Source organism: Pocillopora verrucosa, chromosome 9 (assembly GCF_036669915.1).
Source record: "Pocillopora verrucosa isolate sample1 chromosome 9, ASM3666991v2, whole genome shotgun sequence".
NCBI lineage: Eukaryota > Metazoa > Cnidaria > Anthozoa > Scleractinia > Pocilloporidae > Pocillopora > Pocillopora verrucosa.
In genome coordinates, this window is record NC_089320.1 from 18962515 (window position 1) to 18985170 (window position 22656).

Below are 22656 nucleotides of genomic sequence, written 5' to 3' on the forward strand. Positions count from 1 at the left end.
TCTCTCTAATTACCAATTAATAAGTTCATTCAAATTCCTCGCTTTCCATGCAGATATAAAAAGGTCAGACAAAATTAATAAAAGTAACACTACCTTTCGGGACAGATGTGGTTCCGCTTGGACTAATTCCTCCAGCTAAGGTTAAGTGGTACAAATAGTTAAAATCTTTGCCATGTCATTTTAAATTCAGTAGTTTATTCAAAGCCAATTAAGAGCTCGAAAGCACAGTTATAGTCACCTTGCGATATGAGACTTGTGAAACTTCCAACGGTAAATGCCAAACCGCCAAATGTGCCTACACTTTGAGCAGAGGACGAAGAAGATGCTAAAGCTAAAAGCTGTGACCGATCGAATGAGCTGCCAATACCAACAGCAATGATCTTGACTCCAGCTGTTGCAAGCGATGAAACGGCTATGGAGAAGTCACCATCAGACTTTCCTGCCAAGAGGACGAGAAGGACTCGCTTCCTTCCCCCGGCGTCACCAACGAACAGTGACGTCTTGCATTCTCGAAGAGCAACACCAGCATTGCAGTTGCCACCCTTGCGCTTGACGCCAGAGACTGCCTTATCAACGTCGTCGATAGAGGAAAACTGATTGAAACCAAAGACAATCTAAACGAGACACAAGGAGATAAATTAGTGTTTATTTTGAGAAGCAATCCGTTTATAACTAGAAAAAAGTTTAGACATACGCTGGCTTAAATAACTTTGGTTAGAAGAGTGTAAAGATAAAGAAGCATAAAGAGGATCCTTAAGCAACCAAAAGGATGGCGGAACAATAAAGATAAGCGAGAACACGTTGCTATGAAATACCTCAACACTGCCACCGAAAGTAGCCAATCCGTATCTGACATCATTACCGAGGGTAAATGAATGGAACACAGCCGTGACAAAATTTAACAAATCCTGGAGATCATTTTCATCGATATTCTTAGACGTATCCACTAAAATGGCAAGATCACATCCACCTACATACGGATAAACAAACAATGAGCATATTGCACGAATGGACTATAGCGAACCGTAGATGTAAAAACAAAAACACAAAAACACAAACAATAAAAACAAACAATCAAATAAGCAAAGAAAATCAATGGCCAGACCTGCACGTGTTATCCCTGGGCTTACGATGACACTGGTGGGTACAGCTTTTAAGATGAAAATAGTGAACGATGGAACTCAAATTAATTTAGAAAAAAAAGCACCGTATTGGATTTGAAAACGATGGCCGATCATTACAACTAGCTCCGGATAACACTAAGAACGTAAATTTTCAATTCATTATATAGGAGTTTTTTTCTGTTTTTCCCCACAATGCGTAGATATAGTTATTCATATTCCATATGCAAATTGCCTACTTTATATCATCGAGCGGATCAAAAATGCTATGTGCACACGTATCTTTTAGGTTAAAATAAAATGAAATAAATTATTCATAATAGAAGAATCATACTTAGTTATTTTATGGATAAAGCTTTTTTTTACCTTTAGGTATTTCACATATATAAGCATTTGCACTTTCGTCTGCAACATCATCAAAGAGTCCTTGCTTGTCCTTTGATATCACAACTACGGCTCCATCACCAGAAGGCTGGTTCAGTTGCCATTTTTGGATGGTTAGTGGCTTCCCACTAACCCACGCCCAGTTCAGGCCTGTTTTTCGCAAACCAATCTGCCATGCATTCACACCGCCAGCAAGAGTTAAGGCCTGGATCTGACTGTTTATGAATGTCCATTCCTCTTCTGTTTCCATCGAAACTAAGTCCCCTCCTTTGTCTTGGCAACTGTTTTGGTTTTCAGTGAAGGTTTTGCCCGACTTAGTGAACATGTAACAGGAATCCGCAAGACATTTACCTACCGAAACGATGACAATTATAAAAATGTGTTTTACATTGCTAAGCTTTACCGACAAAAGATTCTGTAGCTTTAACCCCTTCAAAATTCATTCCAAACGGACAGTTCAAGAGAATTTTACTAATCGAACCAATTTTCATAGAGAAAAGAAGACACTTTCAGAGTGTAAAAGACTTCTTACCTCCAGACTGATCCACTCCGTCGGCTAAGAAAAGTGAAAAAATGGAGAAATTAAAATGAAGAAAAAAAGAAGTAATGATTTAATGCAATAGAGAAACTTACTCCAAATAACGATTTTATCACACACACTTTTTGTTTGATTAAAAGTTACTCAGCCAAATCGGTATTTACATCTCATTCAAAGAACCCATAAAAAAATGTAGGAAGTAGAAATTCTTAGCGAATGCTAAGATAAACAAAAGGTGGAACGACTTCGAGAAAAAAAAAACCAGACCACCAACAACAATATCTGGGCTACAGATGATCAAATACGTGAAACTCACTCGTTCCTTCTTCGATGGCTGTAACAGCAGCTTTAAAGAGAAAAAGAATTAAAAAATTACCACTGGTAGTGGCACCTAGCCAGATGATTTACTGGAAGAATAGGGGTTGCATTCCTGAGTTAGAGTCCAGTTATCTGCCAATGCTGATGGGAAATAGATAAGTAAAACTCTTCGTACGTTTCTTGTTTTAAATAGATTTGCACAGGGCGAGTTCGTCAAAAATGATATTACTCTCTAATAATATCACCGGGTTTACTCAGGTATTTTTCACTGGACTTGAATTCAAGAAACGAAACTACACAAGTGCCTCCCTTAGATACGTAGCGATGCAAAGACAGTGCTTCAGAAACCATAAAGTCGATCGGTACACTTCTAAGTTTTATGATAAAGATTTAGTAACGAAACAATTTGTACTTACCTTTACATGCTAATTGCTGTATCGCCGTAATAATATTCGACATTTGAGAGAAATCTACGGTAAACACATGCTTTTCTTTTGGGTTGCTCGCTATAATGTACAATTCTGCTTTGTTAAAGCGTTTTCCCACTCCAACAGATAAAACAATTACACCAGACTGTTTAAGTTCCTCCGAAGGAATGATAACATCATCATGGGACTTTCCATCTGTTATAACGATTAGAACGCGCGGAATTCCTTTTGTGACGCCCTTAAATAGTCTCTCCTTTGCCATTTTTAATCCCTTCCCGGTGTACGTTGAATGTCCAGGGTACTTGAAGCCATCGATCGCCGTCTGAACATCGGCTGGATTTGTGTATTGATGGAAGTCGAATTGTAGTTCACTTTGATATGAGAAAACGATAGCTCCAATTTTCGAATTGGGAAAAGCTCTTGCGAGGCCTTTCACAAATCCCAGGCATTTTTTATAGTTGCCAGGGTCATACTTGTTTATGCTTCCGGAACCATCTAGTAAGAACCCCAGGTATAACTTGGTGTTGCATTCTAGGTGAAAAACGATTAGACGATTAGAAGTTCCAAACGTCTATTTCTTGGCAAAGTGATTATTAACTGTCATGCAGGCTACCTCCTGATTGACTTTTAACAGTATAGGAGTTATTGCTCATTTTCCACATAATCATTGGAATAACTATCCAATTTTCGTTCTAGTATCTCATATCCACTGTTTGCTGCTAATGTATTCGAGACTAATCACATGGTAAGGAAAAGAAAAGTTATGAAGAAATTCCTATATCGAAAATGAAATGGACGTTATCACAGGCACTACCAGGCTCCACATTCCTAGTAGATAAGACTTTACAAACCCTTTCCTGTGGGCTTGGGTGTAATTCCTGCTATATTCGAACCACCATCTGAAATAATAGATTAGAAATTGAAAACGCAAGAGTCAATAACTGTCTGTGATAAAGATAACTGATTCATCAAGTTTGGGAAGAGATGGGAATTTGTAACAAATATGAGAACTGGATAAGGAATTTGAATTTTTTCATTTCGTATACCTTTTGGTACTATTTTACATACGCCATCAGTGATGTCAGTCAAATCTGTGTATGAGACAACATTTAGTACTGAAGATGCAGGAGATGCTATGGTGGAAAGCTGCGAGTTGTCAACTGAGGCACCAATTCCGACGGCGATTATTTTTACGCCAGTCGTTTTCAACACCGCTGCAGCGTTACTGAAGTCTCCTTTCAATACTCCTGCTGTAATAAAAATGAGTACCCGCTGCCTTCCTTTGGCGTCATCCGTAAACAGCGCAGAGCCACACTTATAAAGGGCTTCCTCAACGTTACAGTCACCATCCATCAGCTCCACACCACTAAGTGCTGAGTCAATGTCCGATATTGAGGTATACTGACCAAAATCAAACACCACCTGCAATTAAATGGTCCCAGTTTGATACACGTACGAGATAGACGGAGGGGAAACACGATGATCTGTAGGTCATAGTCACAATGTTGTGTTCTTAGGTAATACACTTCGCTCACGGTGCTTCTTTCCATCCATGGGTATAAATATGTACTTGTAGACTGTAAGAGAAACCTGACTAAATTCTCGGGGGTGGGGGTATCCTGTGATGGACTGGCTGCCCATTCAGGGGGAGAAGCAATTTTCCTGGTTACTTTGTTCCGTTGAAACCGGGATAAGCTTCGACTGTGCGGGCCACTTTGCGCCAGTGACAAGTTAACCTTTGTTTCACACACATTGAGAGCGATATCCAAAGAAGTATTTTATCCAAACATTGAACGACCTTTAAAAAATTACCTTTGCTTACCTTAATACTGTCTGCAAATACAACCAGTCCGTACCGTACGCTTCTCGCATGTGCAAATGAATGGAAAACGTTGCTGACAAAGTTCAAAACAAGGCGGAAGTTTGCCTCTCCACCAATGTTCGAAGATGCATCCACCAAGAACGCAAGGTCTAAACCACCTAGAAAAAATGGAACATTTTTTACGAATTTTCTTTTATAAATTGAATCAAATTGAAACGCAAAACCGTCAATATCATAAAGAAATGACGTACCTGTCTTAGCCTGTTCCTTTCCATTAGCAACGATCCCACCAGCTAAAAAATTGCCAAAATAGTAAAAATATAAATGAATTTACGTCAATTATTACAGAGGAACATTTTATGATACCAGCTTTGTTTACAGGGTTGCTCCAAGTGCACCAGGTAAAAAAAAAAGGAAATGAGGTATCAAAAAAGGCCAGGTTGACGAAATTAAACGTATTATCATTGACTTACCTAGTGATATCAATTGAGAAACGCTTCCTATAATGCCATCCCAACCGTCAATTGATGCTGTTGTAAATACGTAAGACTGAGTAAAGGCCATAGCAGACAGCTGCATTCTGTCATAAGATAACCCCATTCCCACGGCGATTATTTTGACCCCAGTTTTTGTTAGAGATCCTGTAGTGGTTGAGATATCGTCATCAGACGTCCCTGTCATAATTACCAGAAGGATGCGTCTCCTTCCTCCAGCATCACCATCAAATAAGGATGTCTGGCATTCGTTCAGAGCAGCACCTGCATTGCAGCTACCACCTTCAAATGTAAGACTGGAAATTTTTTTATCAACGTCGGTGATTGATGTGTACTGATTGAATCCAAATACAACCTGAAAGAGAAGACATCGCAAAAAAAAGCCCTCTTTGTTATGTACAAGCAATTCTGGTTATGTCAACCACTTAATTTTAACTTAATTTTATATTTCTCGGTAAATATGAATAACTTTGACAAGTAACTGAAAATGATAACGAGTCCATCCACAGAGCTAAACACCTCTCTTTTGGAATACCGCGCAAACAATAATTTGTTTACAACTCAATCTTCTATTTTAGCACCCCTTGAAATTACAAAAAAAAAAAGAACGTTAAATCGAACTTGTTGTTTGTTTGTTTATCTCGTAGGTAGTTTTTATTCTTGTGACCTATGCTCACTTATCAGGTATCCTTCGTCCTTTAGAAACCAAATATAGAACATTTTATATGGTATATTTATTTTAAATACCTCCTCGCTCTCATACCTTGGTTCTGCCACCAAAGACAACAAGTGCGTATCGAATACCATTCCCAAGTGTAAACGAGTGGAAAACAGTGGCGATAAAATTGAGAATCATTTGGAAGTTTCCTATTCCTCCAACATTCCTCGATGCATCCACCATGATGGCCAGATCGCATCCTCCTAAAGAGAAATAAATTCAACTGAAACACTTGAAACGCTTCTTTGGGCTTCTAATTTATGCCTCAAACAATCGGTTCAAAAGGACAGAATAATGATGGGAATCCTTTTATACAATGTGACCATTTCATTGCAGTTTTTGTGCATATATTTTATCTGTCAATTACCTTGAGCCAACTAAAATAGCGCTGCAGGACTGAATCTGGCAGATTTTGGAAATTTAGTTGGTTCGACCCGACGTGTTTTTATGGCATTACATTGTAAAGAAAAAGTAATCTAGCTGATATCGTAATCGGGGTGGTAAATGCGTTATTGCCGCGCGAAATGCAATGAAACTATCTAGATTGGGCTGGAGGGATTGATATTTTGGTCATTTCAATAAGAAACTTACAATGTACACTTACCCACACCTGCTGTTGTCGGCTGCGAAATGAGAGCACTGGCGGTTACTGAAACAATGTACGAATAAGATAAAACTGTTTGATTCATGATCGCAAATGTAACAAGGACAAATGACTGAAATTAGTTGAAGTAGCTATATATACGTGGACAAAGTCAGTGAGTCTTACATTGAGATATTTCACAGATATAGGCCTTTGCACTATCATCTTCTACATCGCCAAACAGTCCCTTTGCGCTCTTAGAGATCACAATTGCATTTCCATTTCCAGATGGTTCGTTCGGTTGCCATTTGGCGATGGTCAGCGGCTTTCCACTAACCCACAGCCATGTTTTTCCTTGATTCTTCAGACCTATGTGCCATTCACTCACTCCCACAAAATTGAGACTTTGAATCGCGTTATTTATGAATGTCCATTCTTTTTCTGTTTCAATGGAGATCAGGTCACCTCCTTTGTCTCTGCAACTATTTTGATTTTCAGTCCACGTTTTACCAGCTTTGGTAAACAAGTAACATGAACTTCCGTCACATTTACTTCCGGCACCTAAACATAAAAAAGGCTAGTTATGTTCTAAATTTTCATCAATATGAACATGTAAGCAGCAAAGAATGCTCACCTACTCCCCCTGAGGGTAAAGTAACGCCATTAGCTAAAGGTGAAATAAATATAAGTATCAGTTAACGTAACGAAACATTGATACAGAGAAACAACAACTGCATTAATTGACATACAAACAAGACAAATCTACGCGCATAACTAACTAATCAATGAATACCAATAACACAAATACTTGAATATATCAAGTTTAAAATTTTCCTATTAGTTGACTTGAGATCATCTCCGACGCGAATGGCACATCAAAAGTGATTACATAGTGAGACAATCCATACTATTTCATTGCCAGCTAATATGTGGTTTTTCTATGAAATGACCGCCTTTAGGGTTCAATTCTATTGTGAGGAGCTTTGAGCACCTACTTGTTCCTTCCGTGACAGCAGTGGTGGCAGCTGTGGAAACATCATAGTGGATTAACAAGTTTTGGCATTAGTACCAATCATAAAGTAAGAAAATGAAATCATCCTTGCCAAATTTAACAAGGCCCTTCCCAATTTATGTCTTGAGGCATCGTGAAATATAAGCTCTAAATTAAAACATAACTTTTCATCACATCTTAATTTATTTACGTGGACAGAAAAGTTGAGCATCCACAAATATTTTATCCTTTTGCTAATGACTAAGTTCAGGCATCAATAACATATTTGATAGAAGGACTTTACTGCAACTCTAGACCAAAGTAAATTCAGCTCTTACCTTTACAAAGCATATCCTGTATCGCCATGACTATTTGTGGCATTTTAGAGAATTCAACTGAAAACACGTGATGCTTCTGCGGATAGCTTGCCATAACGCTCAGCTGAGCTTTGTTGTAATGAGTTCCCAATCCAACGGTTAATATTTTAACCCCTGCCGATCGAAGGTCGGCAGATGGCTGAGCAACCGCGTCATGAGAATATCCATCAGTAATAACGACAAGTACACGAGGAACGCCTTTTCTGATATTGTTAAAAAGCTTTGAACCCGCCATTCTTATCCCTTTACCCGTGTACGTCGTAAATCCAGGGTATTGAATTCTGTCAATGGCGGCCTCCACATTTGATTGCGTCTTGTAATGAGTGAAGTCGAATTCGAGCTTGCTGTGGTATGAGAAGACAATTGCCCCAACTCTTGTGTCAGTAGGAGAAATAACGAACGCTTTTGTGAGAGCTTTGACAAATTTTAAACACTTTCTGAAATTTCCTGCCCCGTAATAGTTGATACTTCCTGAGCCATCTATAAGGAAACCAAGATCCACTTGCGTTTTGCAGGCTAAGGAAGAACATGGAGATGACGAAACGTAAGCACACAAATGTTCACCCTTTTGCAAAAAAAGATTAAGTCGTCTAGTATTTCAGCGATGACAGACTGAGTTAAGATTCAAATCATCAAACCTTCTTCTACTGCAGGTTTAGGTCCAGTGACAGTAACCGAGCCAGCTGAAAACAAAAATGGACGAAACGTAAGTCCATAATTTGAATTCGAGGTACACGTTCCTAGTGTTGCGATTAGAGTTCTGTATATTTTTCCTATGAAAGTAAATTACACTACGAACTAAATGTAAAGACTCGGCTCAATAGCGCCAAGCGAACACATCAAAAATGCAGAGTATCCGAAACCTGGGTGCAAATCTTTTGGATTTTTGGATGCAAGGGGAAAAAGAGCACTCTCAAAATAGAAAGGAATCGTGAAAATACAGAAACTAATGAATTATGTTACCAAGAAGACAAAAGATTTGAGAGTTATTTACCTTGCGACACAAGGCCGATCACTTTCTCAGTGATGCTTGCGAATCCGCCGAAAGAGGAGGTGTTTAAGACGTAAGATGTAGCGAAAGCCATCGATTGAAGTTGTGCTCTATCGAAAGAAGATCCCATTCCTACTGCAATGATTTTTACTCCAACTTGATTTAAGGCATCGGCTGCATCTTTAATGCCTAGATCCTCCTGTGCTCTTCCCGCCATAAGGACAATCAGCACTCGCGACCTCCCCGTCGTGTCAGCGGTAAACAGTTTGGAACCGCACTGGTAAAGAGCCTCACCGACGTTGCAGTTTCCACCCACCAACTCGACATTGCCAACTGCTGAGTCCACGTCAGAGAGTGAGGAATACCGATCAAATCCAAAAACAATCTGCCAACAAAAATTATGAATGCTATAACAAAATCAATTCGTTATGAGCTCAAGAAGAGTCTAAGAGGTACTATACGAAGGTTAGGGTCAAAAGATTGCGCACAAACGGTTTTAATAAGTTTACTTCGATGTTCAAGTTAACTTATTTGTCAATTATATTTCCTTTTAAGGGTGGAATAAGTCGACCTACTGGGAACAAGCTTGAATGAAAGTTAGATTGAATCGGCGTGGGCTGGTGTTTTTGTGATGATTGATACTTGTATTAAAGCATTCCATCAAAAGGGAGACGCCAACATCCTCCTCAAATTCTACTACTGTCATGATCAAGTTCATAAGGATCAAACCATAATCCGATGATTATATCTGCCCTCCCACCCATGTGATAATTTCAGGATGAGGGAGAATTCGCAGACTGGAACGTAGAGCAGTTTCCTTGAAAACTGTTTTCCCCCATTTATCCGCTTTAGCCAACTCTTACTTCTGTCCAGTGATTGTGGGACTATTTCTCTCAGGAGTTCGAATTTGCAGGGGTTAATGAATGATCAAGTGAATGCTTATTAAAAATGATACATCGATGCAATAATTAAATTAAATATATCGATAAGGTACCTTAACACTGTCACCAAATACTACCAATCCGTACCGCACATCACCAACCACGGAAAAAGTATGGAAAATCCTAGTTACGAAGTTCATAACAAGCCCGAGCGTTCTATCGTCTCCGATGCTTGATGACGCATCCACCAAGAAAGCCAAGTCACATCCACCTGAAATAAAGCGAATGGGTGAAGCTTGGACATATTCAATTCAATGACACAAAATAAAAAATTTAGATGAATGAAGAATGAAGTAATAGTGGCAGCGCCCCCTTTTTCGTTACTGAAACAAGATTCGTTTTTTCCCTATCATTTATGCAGTACAGCACCCACCTCCCTTTGCAATGGATCTTCCAATGGTACTGACTCCTCCAGCTAAAACGATAGCAACAAATAATATTAAGCATCATAGAAAATAAATGCTTTCCAAGTTAGCTTCCGAAATTAAACCCTAAACTATGATAAATTTTAAGGAAAATCGAATAACTTCAAAATAGGTATTCATGATAATTATTCTATTCAACTACAAATTCAAGATTAGTATAGTCTTGAACTTGTAATTAAATAGAATTTTCTGAAATGTGCACCAAGCACTTAACGTTGGTGAGAATATAAGATGCAGAAGAGCGCCAAAAATACTCTTGCTTACAGGGATTCTTCGTGCCGTTACGAGAAATTTAAGGACAACTGTCGTGCAATTTAATTCCTATACTTAACACAGAGTTCCCATTTAATATTACAAACTCCAAGAGATCTTCCTCTTCCTCAACAGAATCTGTCATGCAGTTTAATAACATTAGACAAAACAATATCTCGGGTTCAGTAGAAAACAGGGACTACTCTGAGTCTTACTTAAACCAGAAAGCAGTGCGTTCATGTACCTTGCGATATAATTGTTGAAACGCTTCCTGTAATATCTGCCAAACCCTTAAATGAGGCAGTGTTTAGCACGTTAGACGTAGATGCTATCAAAGCTGTTATCTGTGCTTGAACAAATAAGCCGCCAACTCCAACAGCGAAAATCTTGACTCTAGCAGTTTTCAATGACCCGACCACATTTGAGTAGTCCGTACTAGTGCTTCCTGCCACAAGCACCAGAAGAACACGTGCTCTTCCTCGTGCGTCACCAGCAAACAGGGATGTTTGACATTCTAAGAGAGCAGCGCCTATGTTGCAGCTGCCACCCAACATCCTGACCTTAGCAATCTCCGCGTCGATATCATAGATGGAGCTGTATTGATTAAATCCAAATATGACCTGGAAGAAATAATGGTACTTGTTGCATTATGTAAATGTTTTTCAAACTTAATTTAGTTTACATATTACAGAAATGTTGAATTTGCTTTCCATTGCTTCTCTCTGGGATTGGCAAATCATATTCGCGCCACGATCTCCAACTATCTGATTCAAGAGTAGAAGAAATCAGAAATTAGCAATTCGTTGTTAGTTGGTTTTCAAGTGAGTTAAGAATGGCTCCTTACGACATCTACCTAGGCCATGAATAGCCACTCAGAGAACTAAGCTTGCTTTTGCTTTCACGAGATCGATCAGAAGGCGCTTCACAGTGGGTAACAAACCAGAAAATTAAACCGCCGGACTATACGTAAGTATATAATCAATTATAAATTTCATCTGAAAATTATACATGACATAAACAAAACGATTCCACATCGCAGTTATAAGTGTAATTATGAAATTCTTGTTTATCAAAGTTTTGACAAAGTTTAAGTCAATTTCAAGAAATGAACGCCTACCTTTGCCCTGCCACCGAAGACGACTAATCCGTATCTCACTCCATTCCCGAGTTTGAACGAGTGGAATACATCAGTCACGAAATTCATGATGACCTGAAAGTTCAATGCTCCTCCGACGCTCGCTGAGGCGTCCACCATGATGGCCAAGTCAAGTCCTGCTGTGGAAGAGATTGCAGGATCATGACATAGCCATAGCCTCGACAAAAATTCCCTTGAGGAATTCTATTTGGCGGATAAGTTGACCTTTTGACCTTGGCAAGACCCCTTGTCCAAATAACTAAATGACAAAGTAATTTGCCACGGTAAAACTCACCAGGGACATTTTAGCTGGTGTGCATGAATCGAAAAATCCTTATTCAGGACCTATGCAATGTAGTGGAAAGAACTGACCTGACGTTCCTGTCGCTGTAATTCCTCCGCTACTGACTCCACCAACTGAAAGAAGTACCAAACTTGCCTTCAATGACAATTTTACCGTAAGATGTAAGTGCAGCGTGGAAATTACGGAGATGATAGTAATACAGATCCAGAAGAAAACGGTAGTCATTAAAGGGTTGGAAATGGTTATTTTTAGCTGGTCACAGTGAATCTTAAATATCTCAACAGCTTACCGTCATACCTACCGACATGAAATGCTAATAGTTAGACACTCGCAGAGAAATTCCGTATCTACGCGCGCCCAAGTAACTGGTGATTAGTTTCTCTCTCGCGACCTCGTGTTTTACTCATCACACCCTCCCCACTCCCCCTCTCAAAACCCATGGTCGTGAGAAAGCTTGACCAAGACTATATGTCTTGAGCAGCTATTTCGGTTCTCAGTCCATAAGCTCTCTGACTTCATCAAAAGATAGCAGCAATCGCCAAAACATTTGTCTCCAGTGGCTGTAGCCAGAACAGAAGAAGAGAGAACAATGTTGCACTAAGTGCAGTGAGGTGTTTCTTCCAATGAACGAGCAATCCTTACTCGCAAATAATCGACAAGTAGTCATCTCTTTACATACACCATTTGTACTTTGAAGATCTCTTTTAGATTTAGACCAGATGATTTAACGTGGATTTTTCATATTTTCCTGGATTTCTCTTTGCCTTTCTGTCTTTACCACCTAGTTTGTTGTTTTAATTATAACTATTATGTACCGTCTCTTCTGTTCAAGTGAGGATGACAGTTTTTCCTTACCGTTTACTGTCAATAGCATAGATGCCATCAATAAAACCTTAAATAGATAAGACTCATCATATTTGACCAACTTTATATCAACACACAGGTTGAGTTATTATTATTATTATTATTATTATTATTCATGCGACAATGAATTAAATTCATGGATCTCTTCACGGAGTATAAGTACAATAGAAAGACTTACCTCCGCTTCCCGTGGTGGTGACAGTTGTCCCGGCTGAAATAAACCATTATAAAAGAAAGTTGTAACACATCAAAAAAAACTTCAATCAATCAGTCAGCGTCATTTGATAATTTAGTTAATCACGCAGGCAGTCAGTTTGGCAGTAAGTGATTCAGTCAGTCCATCGACCAGGCTATCGATCACTATCATCAGTTGAGTCGTTCATCAATGAATTCACTCACCTGTCGGCCCATGCACTGGAATCTCTAAATTAGTTTTTTGACGCCTCAGTATTACTTACTTGCTCCTTCAGAGACGGCCTTTGCGGAATCTACAAAACAACACATCAATTGAATCAGTTGTTTTAAATGGCGGTCATTGCGTAGGCTCTTTTAATAGAAAGTCAATAATTTATTATATTTATTGTTTTCTCGAGAACCAGTTTTCATTTATCGCTAGCCACTTGTCAGAACGGATTGAGCTCGAGATGAAATGTATATCTTTCAGAGTACCTTTAAAATTTGAGGAGATTCCTATGTGCAGTCAACCATCCGAAGACTGAACGTCAAAATGTGGTTTAACCATGATCAATGCGCGATGAAAAAAATAACAACTTTATCAACAAGGCAAAGGTCGCGTTAAGATCAAACGACTGTTTTTCGATTAACTTCAAAGTACACTTGTGTTTTAAATGTGGAGCACGCTATTTGCTATTTACTTTCCTTCAGGAAACGAGGTACACTAAATAATATCGATCATATTCTTTTTTCTGTATATCACCAAGTATCAATATATAGTACTAGGCAATATATCATCCTCACGAGATCTGAGGTTACTTCTTCCAACGCGCTTCTCACCTCTGCAAAACCTATCTTGTATTGCCCTAACTATAATCGGCATTTGAGAGAAATCCACCGAAAACACGTGCTCTTCCTGTGGGTTGCTGGCTATGACGTTAAGCTGAGCTTTATTGTAATACTTTCCCAGTCCAACGGACAGTATTATTACTCCAGCCTTTCTAAGCACTGCAGAAGGCTCGGCGACATTATCGTGGGAAAAGCCGTCCGTTATAACAATCAGTACTCGTGGAACTCCTTTCCTGATATTGCTGAATAATTTTTCACCGGCCATTTTCAGACCGACACCAGTGTACGTCGAACGTCCGGGGTATTCTATGCGATCGACTGCGGCCTCTACATCTGATTGCCTGTGGTACTGGCTGAAGTCGAATTGAATTTTACTGCGGTATGAGAAAACAATAGCCCCAACTCTTGTTTTCGTTGGAGAAATAACAAAAGCTCTAGTAAGAGCTTTTACAAAATCCAAACACTTTCTGAAATTTCCTGCGCCAAAGTAATTTATGCTTCCAGAGCCGTCAATCAGGAATCCAAGGTCCACTTGAGTTTGGCAAGCTAAAAAGGTAAATATCGCATTAAGCATACTTTTATACGCCCATTTTAAGGGAAGTTAATTGAGAAAAGCCAACCACACAAAATTACCGTCAATCTGAGAATTTAAGTTTGCTGTTGCGAGAAAGGAAATAAACAAAAAACAAACAAAAAAAAACAACCAAACAAACAAACAAAAACAAAAAAATTAAAGACCGTAAATAAGGTTATACATTTTTTTGGAGAACCTCTAATTTTAAGTCATTGAACCCTTGAAGCCCTCCACTAGGAGGGGGCGAGGTGAACGGTCAAAGAGGAAGCGTAAACGAGTCAGGCTAAAATTAAACATATCGAAAACGAAGCAAAATAATGGTGAGAGCTTTTATTCAACAAATTGCGAGACTTTTGAATGAAATTTCATCGTTAATAATTTAATTTGATTGCCTGAAAACGGAGTGCGTTCTCATGCGACACAAGTGCAAAGTTGTAACACGAATGCAAATTAAGCTGTAACACGAGAGCAAAATTAATTACAAATAGCGCGCGCACGCTTTCATATTTTCGTCTGTCTTGACTTCCTGTGATCGTACACATTATTAACAATAAAATCATGATTTGCAATTTGTTGTAGGACACACTTGTAAATTTTTCAAAGACTACACATTTTGTTGTCTTTGAAAAATTTTACTCGTGCTTGTTGAAACCAAACTGCACTCAAAATCATGTTATTATCAATACATATTTTGTCCATTTATACCTAAAATATTGCAGGGAGCCGACTCCATGCCCTAATAAATAATAAACAAAGACGACAGCTGAAACAAAGTTCCATATGACATTAAACTATTGAAATAATGATTTAACAAACCTCCATTTTCGGAAAGCGCAGTTCCAATGGCAGTCACACCACTAACTATAAAGAAGAGAGTCATGAACTTGGTTGTTAATTTAAGTTTTGTGCAAATAGATGCTAAAGGTAAAAAGATTATATCTGATTGCTGAAAAGTCATAATAAATTTTATAATTGTAGTTATGTAAATGTTGTATTGCAAAATTCACTGCATTATCAACTGTTTTCTTTTAAGTTGACCTTCGACTCAATACAGATTGAGTTCGCATGGTGGAATTTATTTCGATTTAATGTCGCAATAGACCGATGCGTATGTAATTACAACAGTTTATAACAACAAATTTTAATATCGTAAGGATCGAATGAGAACTGAAGTGAACTCGAGAATTCAAACACTACCACAGGCCAGGAAGAAAGTGTTTGATCAAATAGTTATTGGTTTAGGCTTTGCGCCTAATTGGTTGAAGGAATGGCGCAAGTTTCCCGGACCATGAATTACGTTAAAAACGGCTCAATCTGAATTGCTCTACAAGTTTTTTTTTTATTCATTATTATAACGTTTACCTTCAGATACCAAATTGGAAACAGTCTGCCTTTTTCCTGCTAAACCAGTAAAGGAGTTGGAGTATAGAGCATAAGATGAAGAATATGCCATAGTTATAAGCTCTTGGTTAGAAAATGAGCTACCCATTCCAACAGCAATTACTTTGACTTTAGCCGTTTTCAATGTTATGGCAGCTGTTGTCAAACTGACTGTCGATCTGCCAGCCATTAGCACGATCAAAACTCTCTTTCTCCCAGCCCCATTACCGGCAAAAAGAACTGAGTTGCATAGAGTAAGAGCTTCGTGGGCGTTACTGTAGCCTTCAAGCAGGTTCACACTTGCAACTTTTGAGTCGACGTCGGAGAGTGATGTATACTGATTAAACCGGAAGATAACCTGCAAGGAAATGAAAAAAAAACCTTACACATGTATTATTCTCTATCTAATTGAATCGTTTCAATAATTATTTTAGTTGATGATAATATTTCCATTCTATTTTTTTAGGAGGGAGGACAACGCGGAGAACTCCAACAAAACCTGCATAGTATGCAAAAAAAAAAAACCAACCAAAACAACAACAACATCAAAGTGAAGCTGAAAAAAGATTCTCATATCACCCGACACGTGGATGAATAGACTAGAGTTGTAGGTTAAAGAAAGCATGATTCCATCTTCCTTGTGAGAGTCATATTTAGGCGGCCCTACACTTTGTTGCTATTGTTTTGCAAAACTAAATTGAAGAGACTAGTCCAGAAGAGTAACCTGAATGTTTCATTCAACCGCAATCAAAACTGAACTTGCAAACTATCACCACTTACATGGTGATGCTCAGCGCCGATTGGCTGATTTTCACAGATCGTCACTTGTTTATGTTCACATTTAATATTAACAGCGGTTACTGCTAAATAGCAAACGAGAATGTTTTGAGAAATCATGTAATCATACCTGAGCATGAGCACCAAACGTAACCATTCCATACCGCATACCGATATCGGTGGCAAAGGAGTGAACGATGCTGATTACAAAATTCAGAACACTTGGCAAATTCGCACCAACACTTGATGAGGCGTCCACCATAAACCCAAGGTCACAACCACCTTATACAAAGAACATTTCAATGCATAAATTAATTGATATGATTGTAGATAAGATACTCGTCAATTCGTAATTCCTTTTTTTTACAGCCTGTGAGGGAGACATGAAGTGACAATTTGGTTAGTATTCAGCCAGAAAATTAACGCCACATCATCTAATTCCTAAGGATAGCGAACCGAGAAATGCGTTGTCATAACGTGGTTGAAGGTGCTCCCAGATTTTTGAGAGGAAGCAAGCTGCACGAATCATTCATGGCAGTAATATAATAACTCGTCTTTTGTATCCCTTCTTGGTCTTTTTTTTTGTATCTGAAATATAGTTTTGTTACGTTTTAACTCGTCAATTTCACTTTTTTAAAAACACACGGGTTCTTTTTTTTATGCTAAGCTAAGGAAAGTGCTAATCTAAGATTTATGGTTTATGCTAAGGTTTAAGCTAAGGACAGTGGCCTCAAAAAAATGAAGCTGAAAGGAATCGGACGGTGAGGTAAATAGACATTAAACATTTAAACTTGTTTCAGTCAACATGAGACCAAACGTACCTCCCATCTGGGTCGCGCTTGCTCTGAGATTAATACCGCTGGCTGGGAAAACAAACAGTAGCAAGTCCTCCTTAGAATTTTTTGTGATATGTATTTTTTCACATATTTTTAACTCTACATCTCAATGTGGTCATTATGTATGTGGGAGACGCAGCGAGTCTGTGCTGTATCGTATCGTAGGGTATCATGGTAATGTATTGTATCACGGCATATCATATCGTATCCATATTACGTAAATATATCACTTCAAGTGGCAAAAGAAGCATCAATTAAAGGAATCTATGGACCTTGATATAAAAATCCAGCAGCTTCTTCCCTAACCCCAGGTAACTCAAGGAGTGTGTTTGCTCTCAGAATGTAATCTGGGGTAAACGCCATAGTAGAGAGCTGGGACTGCTCGTAAGAACTACCCATTCTAATAACCATTGTCCTGACTCCGGCTTTCTTCAAATAACCAGCACCTACTGAGACGTCATCAATTGACTTCCCTGCCATGAGGACAAGAAGAATGCGTTTCCTTCCTCCTGCATTACCGACAAACAGAGATCTCTGGCATTCTATCAGGGCAGCGCCTGCATTACATCTGCCTCCGACCAAGGTTACACTTGCTATTTCCGCATCGACGTCATACATAGAGGTATACTGGTTAAATCCAAATACGACCTAATAAAATGAGAAAGAAGATTTTCAAGCTATTTTGTTTTTTTAGCCAGTGATGCACTCGTTTACAAACAAGTAATTGAATCACTCCCGTCCTAATAAAATCATAGACCGAGGAAATGAGGTTTCTGATATAAAATCGATTTAGATATTGTAATAAGCTATTTTTTAGCGCTGAGCTAAACCACGCTTAATATGGTCATGATTTTACCTTAACGCTGCTGCCAAAGACAGCCAATCCATATCTAACGTTATCCCCCAGATTAAATGAATGGAAGAAGTCAGTGACAAAATTCATAACGAGTTGGAATTTCAGTCCTCCTTTGATATTCATTGATCCATCTACAAGTACGGCAAGGTCCACTGAAAATAAATAATAATTTGTCTTTCATGAGATTTTTATGGATAACAACTGTAAGATATATATCTAAAAAATTCTTGAATTCTTAGTCATGCTGACATGCATACCATGGAACTTTCTAGAGGATTCTCTTAGGTCAGGTAGTCACGATGTAATGCTACCAAAATAGTTGTGTTGTATGCTTCCAGAATGTTTTAGAATACTTTCAAAAGTATGTAACTATTCCATCGTGCAGTAGTGGTGGTTGCTGTTGTCGGGAGTAACCGACTGTACGGAAAGCTATACCGAGAGAGAATGTCTGTGGAGATTGTTACATCGCTAATAGAGCGAGTTTATACTCACCGGCCCTCTTTGCTCCTCCCGCTATAAGATTAAGAAGTAAAAAAGAAAGATTATCATATTTGAAAATTTCAACTTAACGCAAACATACGGTGAAACTCACACCAAAAGATTAAGAAATTCAATAGCAATCAACGGTAAAATTTAAGGTATTCATGGAAATTATAGAAACGAAGGATCTTTCGATCGAAAGGGATTCAGTTAATGACAAGGGTTTGGAACAACAAGCGGCGGTCTCCCCTTCAAACACTGGTGAATAATATACAAAATCCAAAGAGCCTAAAATATTCGAGCAAAAAATTAAAAAAAAAAAAGCGATTGAGCAATTCATCTCGTCAAGAGAGTGCGATTTCTTAAACTTATCTGATAAACTTACTTGTTCCTTCTGCGACGGCCTTAGCTGCAGCTGTAAGAAATAAAAAGAAAAGAAATATCTTTTTCAGAAACTTTGAAAAAGAGGAAGAATTTGTCAAGTTACTCAATGTTAAGACTTAGAAATGTAAGATGACTAGAAATAATTTTCGGTTTCATTTGAATGTTAGAATATTGTTCGGCGCTTCTATTGACATATTCTATGGACAAAAACGAAATCAAAACTAAACAACGACAAAATAGTACAACAAACGAACAAACAAAAATATCACAAAACAAGGAACATTAGAAACAAAGTGCAAATAAGTTTCTTCTGAAACATGCTCCATTCATAAGCTAACCAGATATACATAAACGGGTGAAGAGCGAAAGAAAACAAAGCATATCTTCACATCAGGAAAGTAAACATTAATTAAGTGTGACTTCTTACATCTGCATAGGTTTGTCTGTATTGCTGTAACTATAGACATCATATCCGGAAAATCAGCGGTGAACAAATGCTCCGGTATTGATTCACTCGCCATAGCCTCCAGCTGGGGTTGAAATCTCCTTAGTCGTCTCAAATTGCCAAGCCCAACTGAAAATATGATAACTCCTTTGTTTCTAAGAGCTTCCGCGGGAGCTCTCACGTCATCGCCTGCTCTCCCGTCAGTTATAACAATGAGCACTCGGGGTACACCCCCCCTAACGTTGTTGAATAAACGTTCTCCCGCCATCTTTAGTGCAGCGCCAGTTTTCGTCGTATATCCGGGATATTTGATTCGGTCAATCGCGGCTTCTACTGCCTGTTCTGTTTGTAACTGAGTGAAGTCAAACTGAAGTTCACTTCTAGAGGAAAATAAGATTACACCAACTCGCGTATCATCAGGAGATATAACGAAAGCGTGTATGAGGGCTTTGACGAATTCCTTGCACTTATCGAAATTACCAGCACCATAGTGGTTGACACTTCCGGAACCATCTAGTAGAAATCCAAGGTCCACTTTGGTTTTGCAAGCTACGAGAAATGAATGAGTTTCGTGACTACACGATTAAACTGGTTAAAATGGTCGCATATTGTTTAATCTGTACCTCTTTGATAGAAATTAGAGTATCTCTACAATTATTTTCTTATGAATGGACTTGTTTGACTAGTAAATATAAAAACTTGTATTTGCGACCGTTAATTGAGGTATGCACATGCAGATATGCAAATCACATAATAGTAGCTCTTCATTTCGAACGCCTTGGCTCAGAAACGAAAAAATTTCTTCTTAATCACGACTGAATCTCAATAGTCGTAGCACTCTGGGCCCATTCTAGTTGTAGCTTCCTGCAGCTGATTCAGGGATCCTCACCGGTCAAGCTAATAGCTTAATTGCATTCCGATGTATCTTTTCTAGAAAGATGAAACTCTACATCATACTTACTGATTTATGGTGGTATGACAGGCCTCTTTGTTATAGAAGTGATACACAAATTAATGTTTGTTGTTGAGTGATAATCGTGTTTACCTTGCGTTGTCGATGATCGTGCAATAAGTTGTCTTCTGTCCCAGGATGTTTGCGAGATTGATTTTAATTTTGAGCGATGTTTCGTTGTTTTCTCATTGGAAGGGCTCTTTGGAGTCGAAGTTGAAATTTTAGAGTTGGCGTTTTCAGCTGATTTTATTCCAACTCTCTTTCTTCCTGTTTGAGAAACAAAGTATTTTAAAGCTTTAAGCCGCGTGAAACGTTTTGTATTTTCTGACAGAACGCACTAGAAATATATCCTCAATGCACCAATTTGAAGTTTCCACGGTTATTTACAGTAGCAAAAAATATTGGAAACCAGTCGAGCTCAAAAAAATTAATCATGGCGGAACCAAACGCAAATTACGAGGCAAGGCGCGAAAAACTGATGATTACTTTCACCTCCTTAGTAAACAAGAGAGTCTTTGGGCTTTTGGCCTTTATATTCAGTTTTTGGCGTTTAGCACCTCAGTTTTAAACTTATAATCTACAACTTATTATGGCTTTATTTTATTAGTCTGACGCCATTTTTCTTTTAATTCCATCATAAAAGTGTCATATGGAAATTAAATAACTCCCTCTTTGAACCCCACCTCTTTTTATTTCAGCACCAAAGTTTCCACTGCTACAGCGTATGAAGACATTCCACAATAGAAGGAGATGAAGTATGCAGGTCATTTCTGTTCAAAGAACAATGTGAATATCTCTAAAGGCAAGAAGTATTAGGTTACAAGCTCCAACAGAGGGGTTACTAGATGCAGAAACATCGAGGATCTCACATAACGAAAGTGGAAAAGAACAGTAATAACAGTAACACTGCTCTTTATTTTTACGAGTGACAGAAAGAGGAAAAATTTAGAATATTTTGGTTACGACCACTCCACACATCCTCCTTTTTTTTTTTTTTGTCCTTGTCTTTATTTTTCTTGCTTATAGTTTGCGACTATGGACATCGGATATCTTTGCATTCCCGTTTTCTCTATAAAGAAATCAAACCGCTTTGAAAAAAACTTTTCAGCTGCTTTTCTGGCGGTATATATACTTAAATTTATCACTTATCATTATTCGTGTTACTTTTTTTACTACCTAGAATGGCAATTCAAACGCATACATTTTTTTAAACATATTTGTGTTTAAATTTCAAATATTTTCTCTCGAACTAGCAAAAATAAGTCCCCGTCTTCTTTACCTTCAAAACTTCGCCTTAACCGCATAATACTGTACTGAAATGGCAATAGAAAGCAATAGTCCAATCAAAGCTGTCGTGCAACGTAACCAAAAAAAAAAGTGTGGCATATCACAAAAACTTCACTAACCTTTAACTCGTCGAGATCGTCTTGTTGGTGTTTAGATTCCCCTCCTTTGATATTCACTTGCTAAAATCACTCGTTCTTTAGATATGCATAATAAATTTTATGTAACACTGTAGAACCTACAATTACCAACTAAAGTAAACTTTTTACTGGTCTTATTTTAGGAACAATGGTCAGTACATGTTGTGGTGCCGAGATCAAGGCAGGTAGACAAACGGAATTTCATGGTGCTGGAATTTAGACGGGTAGATAACATGCCAGGAATCACTTTGTTTGTTGAAGATCTAAAGAACCTCAAACGTGGCCATGCTGTGGGATTCCATCTAAGAAGCTCATAGAGCACTGAACCTGACTAAACTGACAAAAATCTTCTGCCGAGAATTAAGGAAGCGGAGTTTGAGCGAGTTTCAAGTTCCATGGTTGCCGTAGAATAAATAATCGAATTTTTTTAATTGAGGGGGCTCAAAAATCTTAGCCCGATCTGCAACTTCATGAAACAAAATTTTTCCTTAATACCGCATTCGTTGTGAGTGAGGGCCTAATCTCCTCGAGCTTTTCCAAAAATGCCAAAATGCTGCTGGGAAGTCAGTGAAATTGCATTCGGTAGAAGCTTCACATTAACCACCACTCTAATAGTAGCTGGACACTGCTACAATACAGTTGGAGTGTCTCTCGCAGTGCGAGAGACTACACTCCAACTGGATCTTAGTAAATGATTTTAACGCTTTAATTTATTTCTCTCTTTATTTTTTATTTTTACTCTTTGTCGAAATTAAGTGAAATACTAGATGGAATACTTTACATCAGAAACTTGACCAGCAATCCAGTTACTGATCACGGCAACGTTTACTCATTCTTAA

At 38.3% G+C, this 22656-nt stretch overlaps 2 protein-coding genes across 2 annotated transcripts; both read right to left on the reverse strand.

Moving 5' to 3' along the window:
* Nucleotides 1-194: 194 nt before the first annotated feature.
* Nucleotides 195-17268, reverse strand: LOC131793763 (collagen alpha-3(VI) chain-like). Its single transcript, XM_059111243.2, has 30 exons — nucleotides 17262-17268; nucleotides 16571-16722; nucleotides 15646-16021; nucleotides 15100-15144; nucleotides 13701-14255; nucleotides 13145-13174; nucleotides 12865-12897; nucleotides 11891-11935; nucleotides 11501-11658; nucleotides 10628-11003; nucleotides 10080-10121; nucleotides 9760-9917; nucleotides 8769-9150; nucleotides 8413-8457; nucleotides 7736-8290; nucleotides 7402-7431; nucleotides 6593-6967; nucleotides 6428-6472; nucleotides 5869-6026; nucleotides 5085-5460; nucleotides 4863-4904; nucleotides 4612-4769; nucleotides 3836-4211; nucleotides 3641-3688; nucleotides 2778-3320; nucleotides 2360-2389; nucleotides 2038-2061; nucleotides 1488-1856; nucleotides 816-970; nucleotides 195-614 (listed from the first exon to the last, which is right to left on the reverse strand). The coding sequence occupies exons 1-30, from the start codon at nucleotides 17266-17268 to the stop codon at nucleotides 195-197; spliced, it is 6108 nt and encodes a 2035-aa protein (XP_058967226.2).
* Nucleotides 17269-17540: 272 nt separating this feature from the next.
* LOC131793762 (cartilage matrix protein-like) lies at nucleotides 17541-21161 on the reverse strand. The gene is made up of 7 exons (XM_059111242.1): nucleotides 21077-21161; nucleotides 20487-20660; nucleotides 19424-19990; nucleotides 18998-19027; nucleotides 18625-18645; nucleotides 18133-18284; nucleotides 17541-17924 (listed from the first exon to the last, which is right to left on the reverse strand). The coding sequence occupies exons 1-7, from the start codon at nucleotides 21159-21161 to the stop codon at nucleotides 17541-17543; spliced, it is 1413 nt and encodes a 470-aa protein (XP_058967225.1).
* Nucleotides 21162-22656: the final 1495 nt, after the last annotated feature.

Coding starts and splice junctions, on each gene's coding strand:
- LOC131793763 (XM_059111243.2), bottom strand. Junction 9,918..10,079: donor AAGATCCATTGCAAAGGGAG/GTGGGTGCTGTA, acceptor GCTTTATTTCAG/GTGGATGTGACTTGGCTTTC. Junction 1,857..2,037: donor CGGAGTGGATCAGTCTGGAG/GTAAGAAGTCTT, acceptor TCGTTTCGGTAG/GTAAATGTCTTGCGGATTCC.
- LOC131793762 (XM_059111242.1), bottom strand. CDS start 21,161: ATGACCTGCATACTTCATCTCCTTCTATTGTGGAATGTCTTCATACGC. Junction 20,661..21,076: donor TGGTGCTGAAATAAAAAGAG/GTGGGGTTCAAA, acceptor TTTCTCAAACAG/GAAGAAAGAGAGTTGGAATA. Junction 19,028..19,423: donor ACAGACAAACCTATGCAGAT/GTAAGAAGTCAC, acceptor TATTTCTTACAG/CTGCAGCTAAGGCCGTCGCA.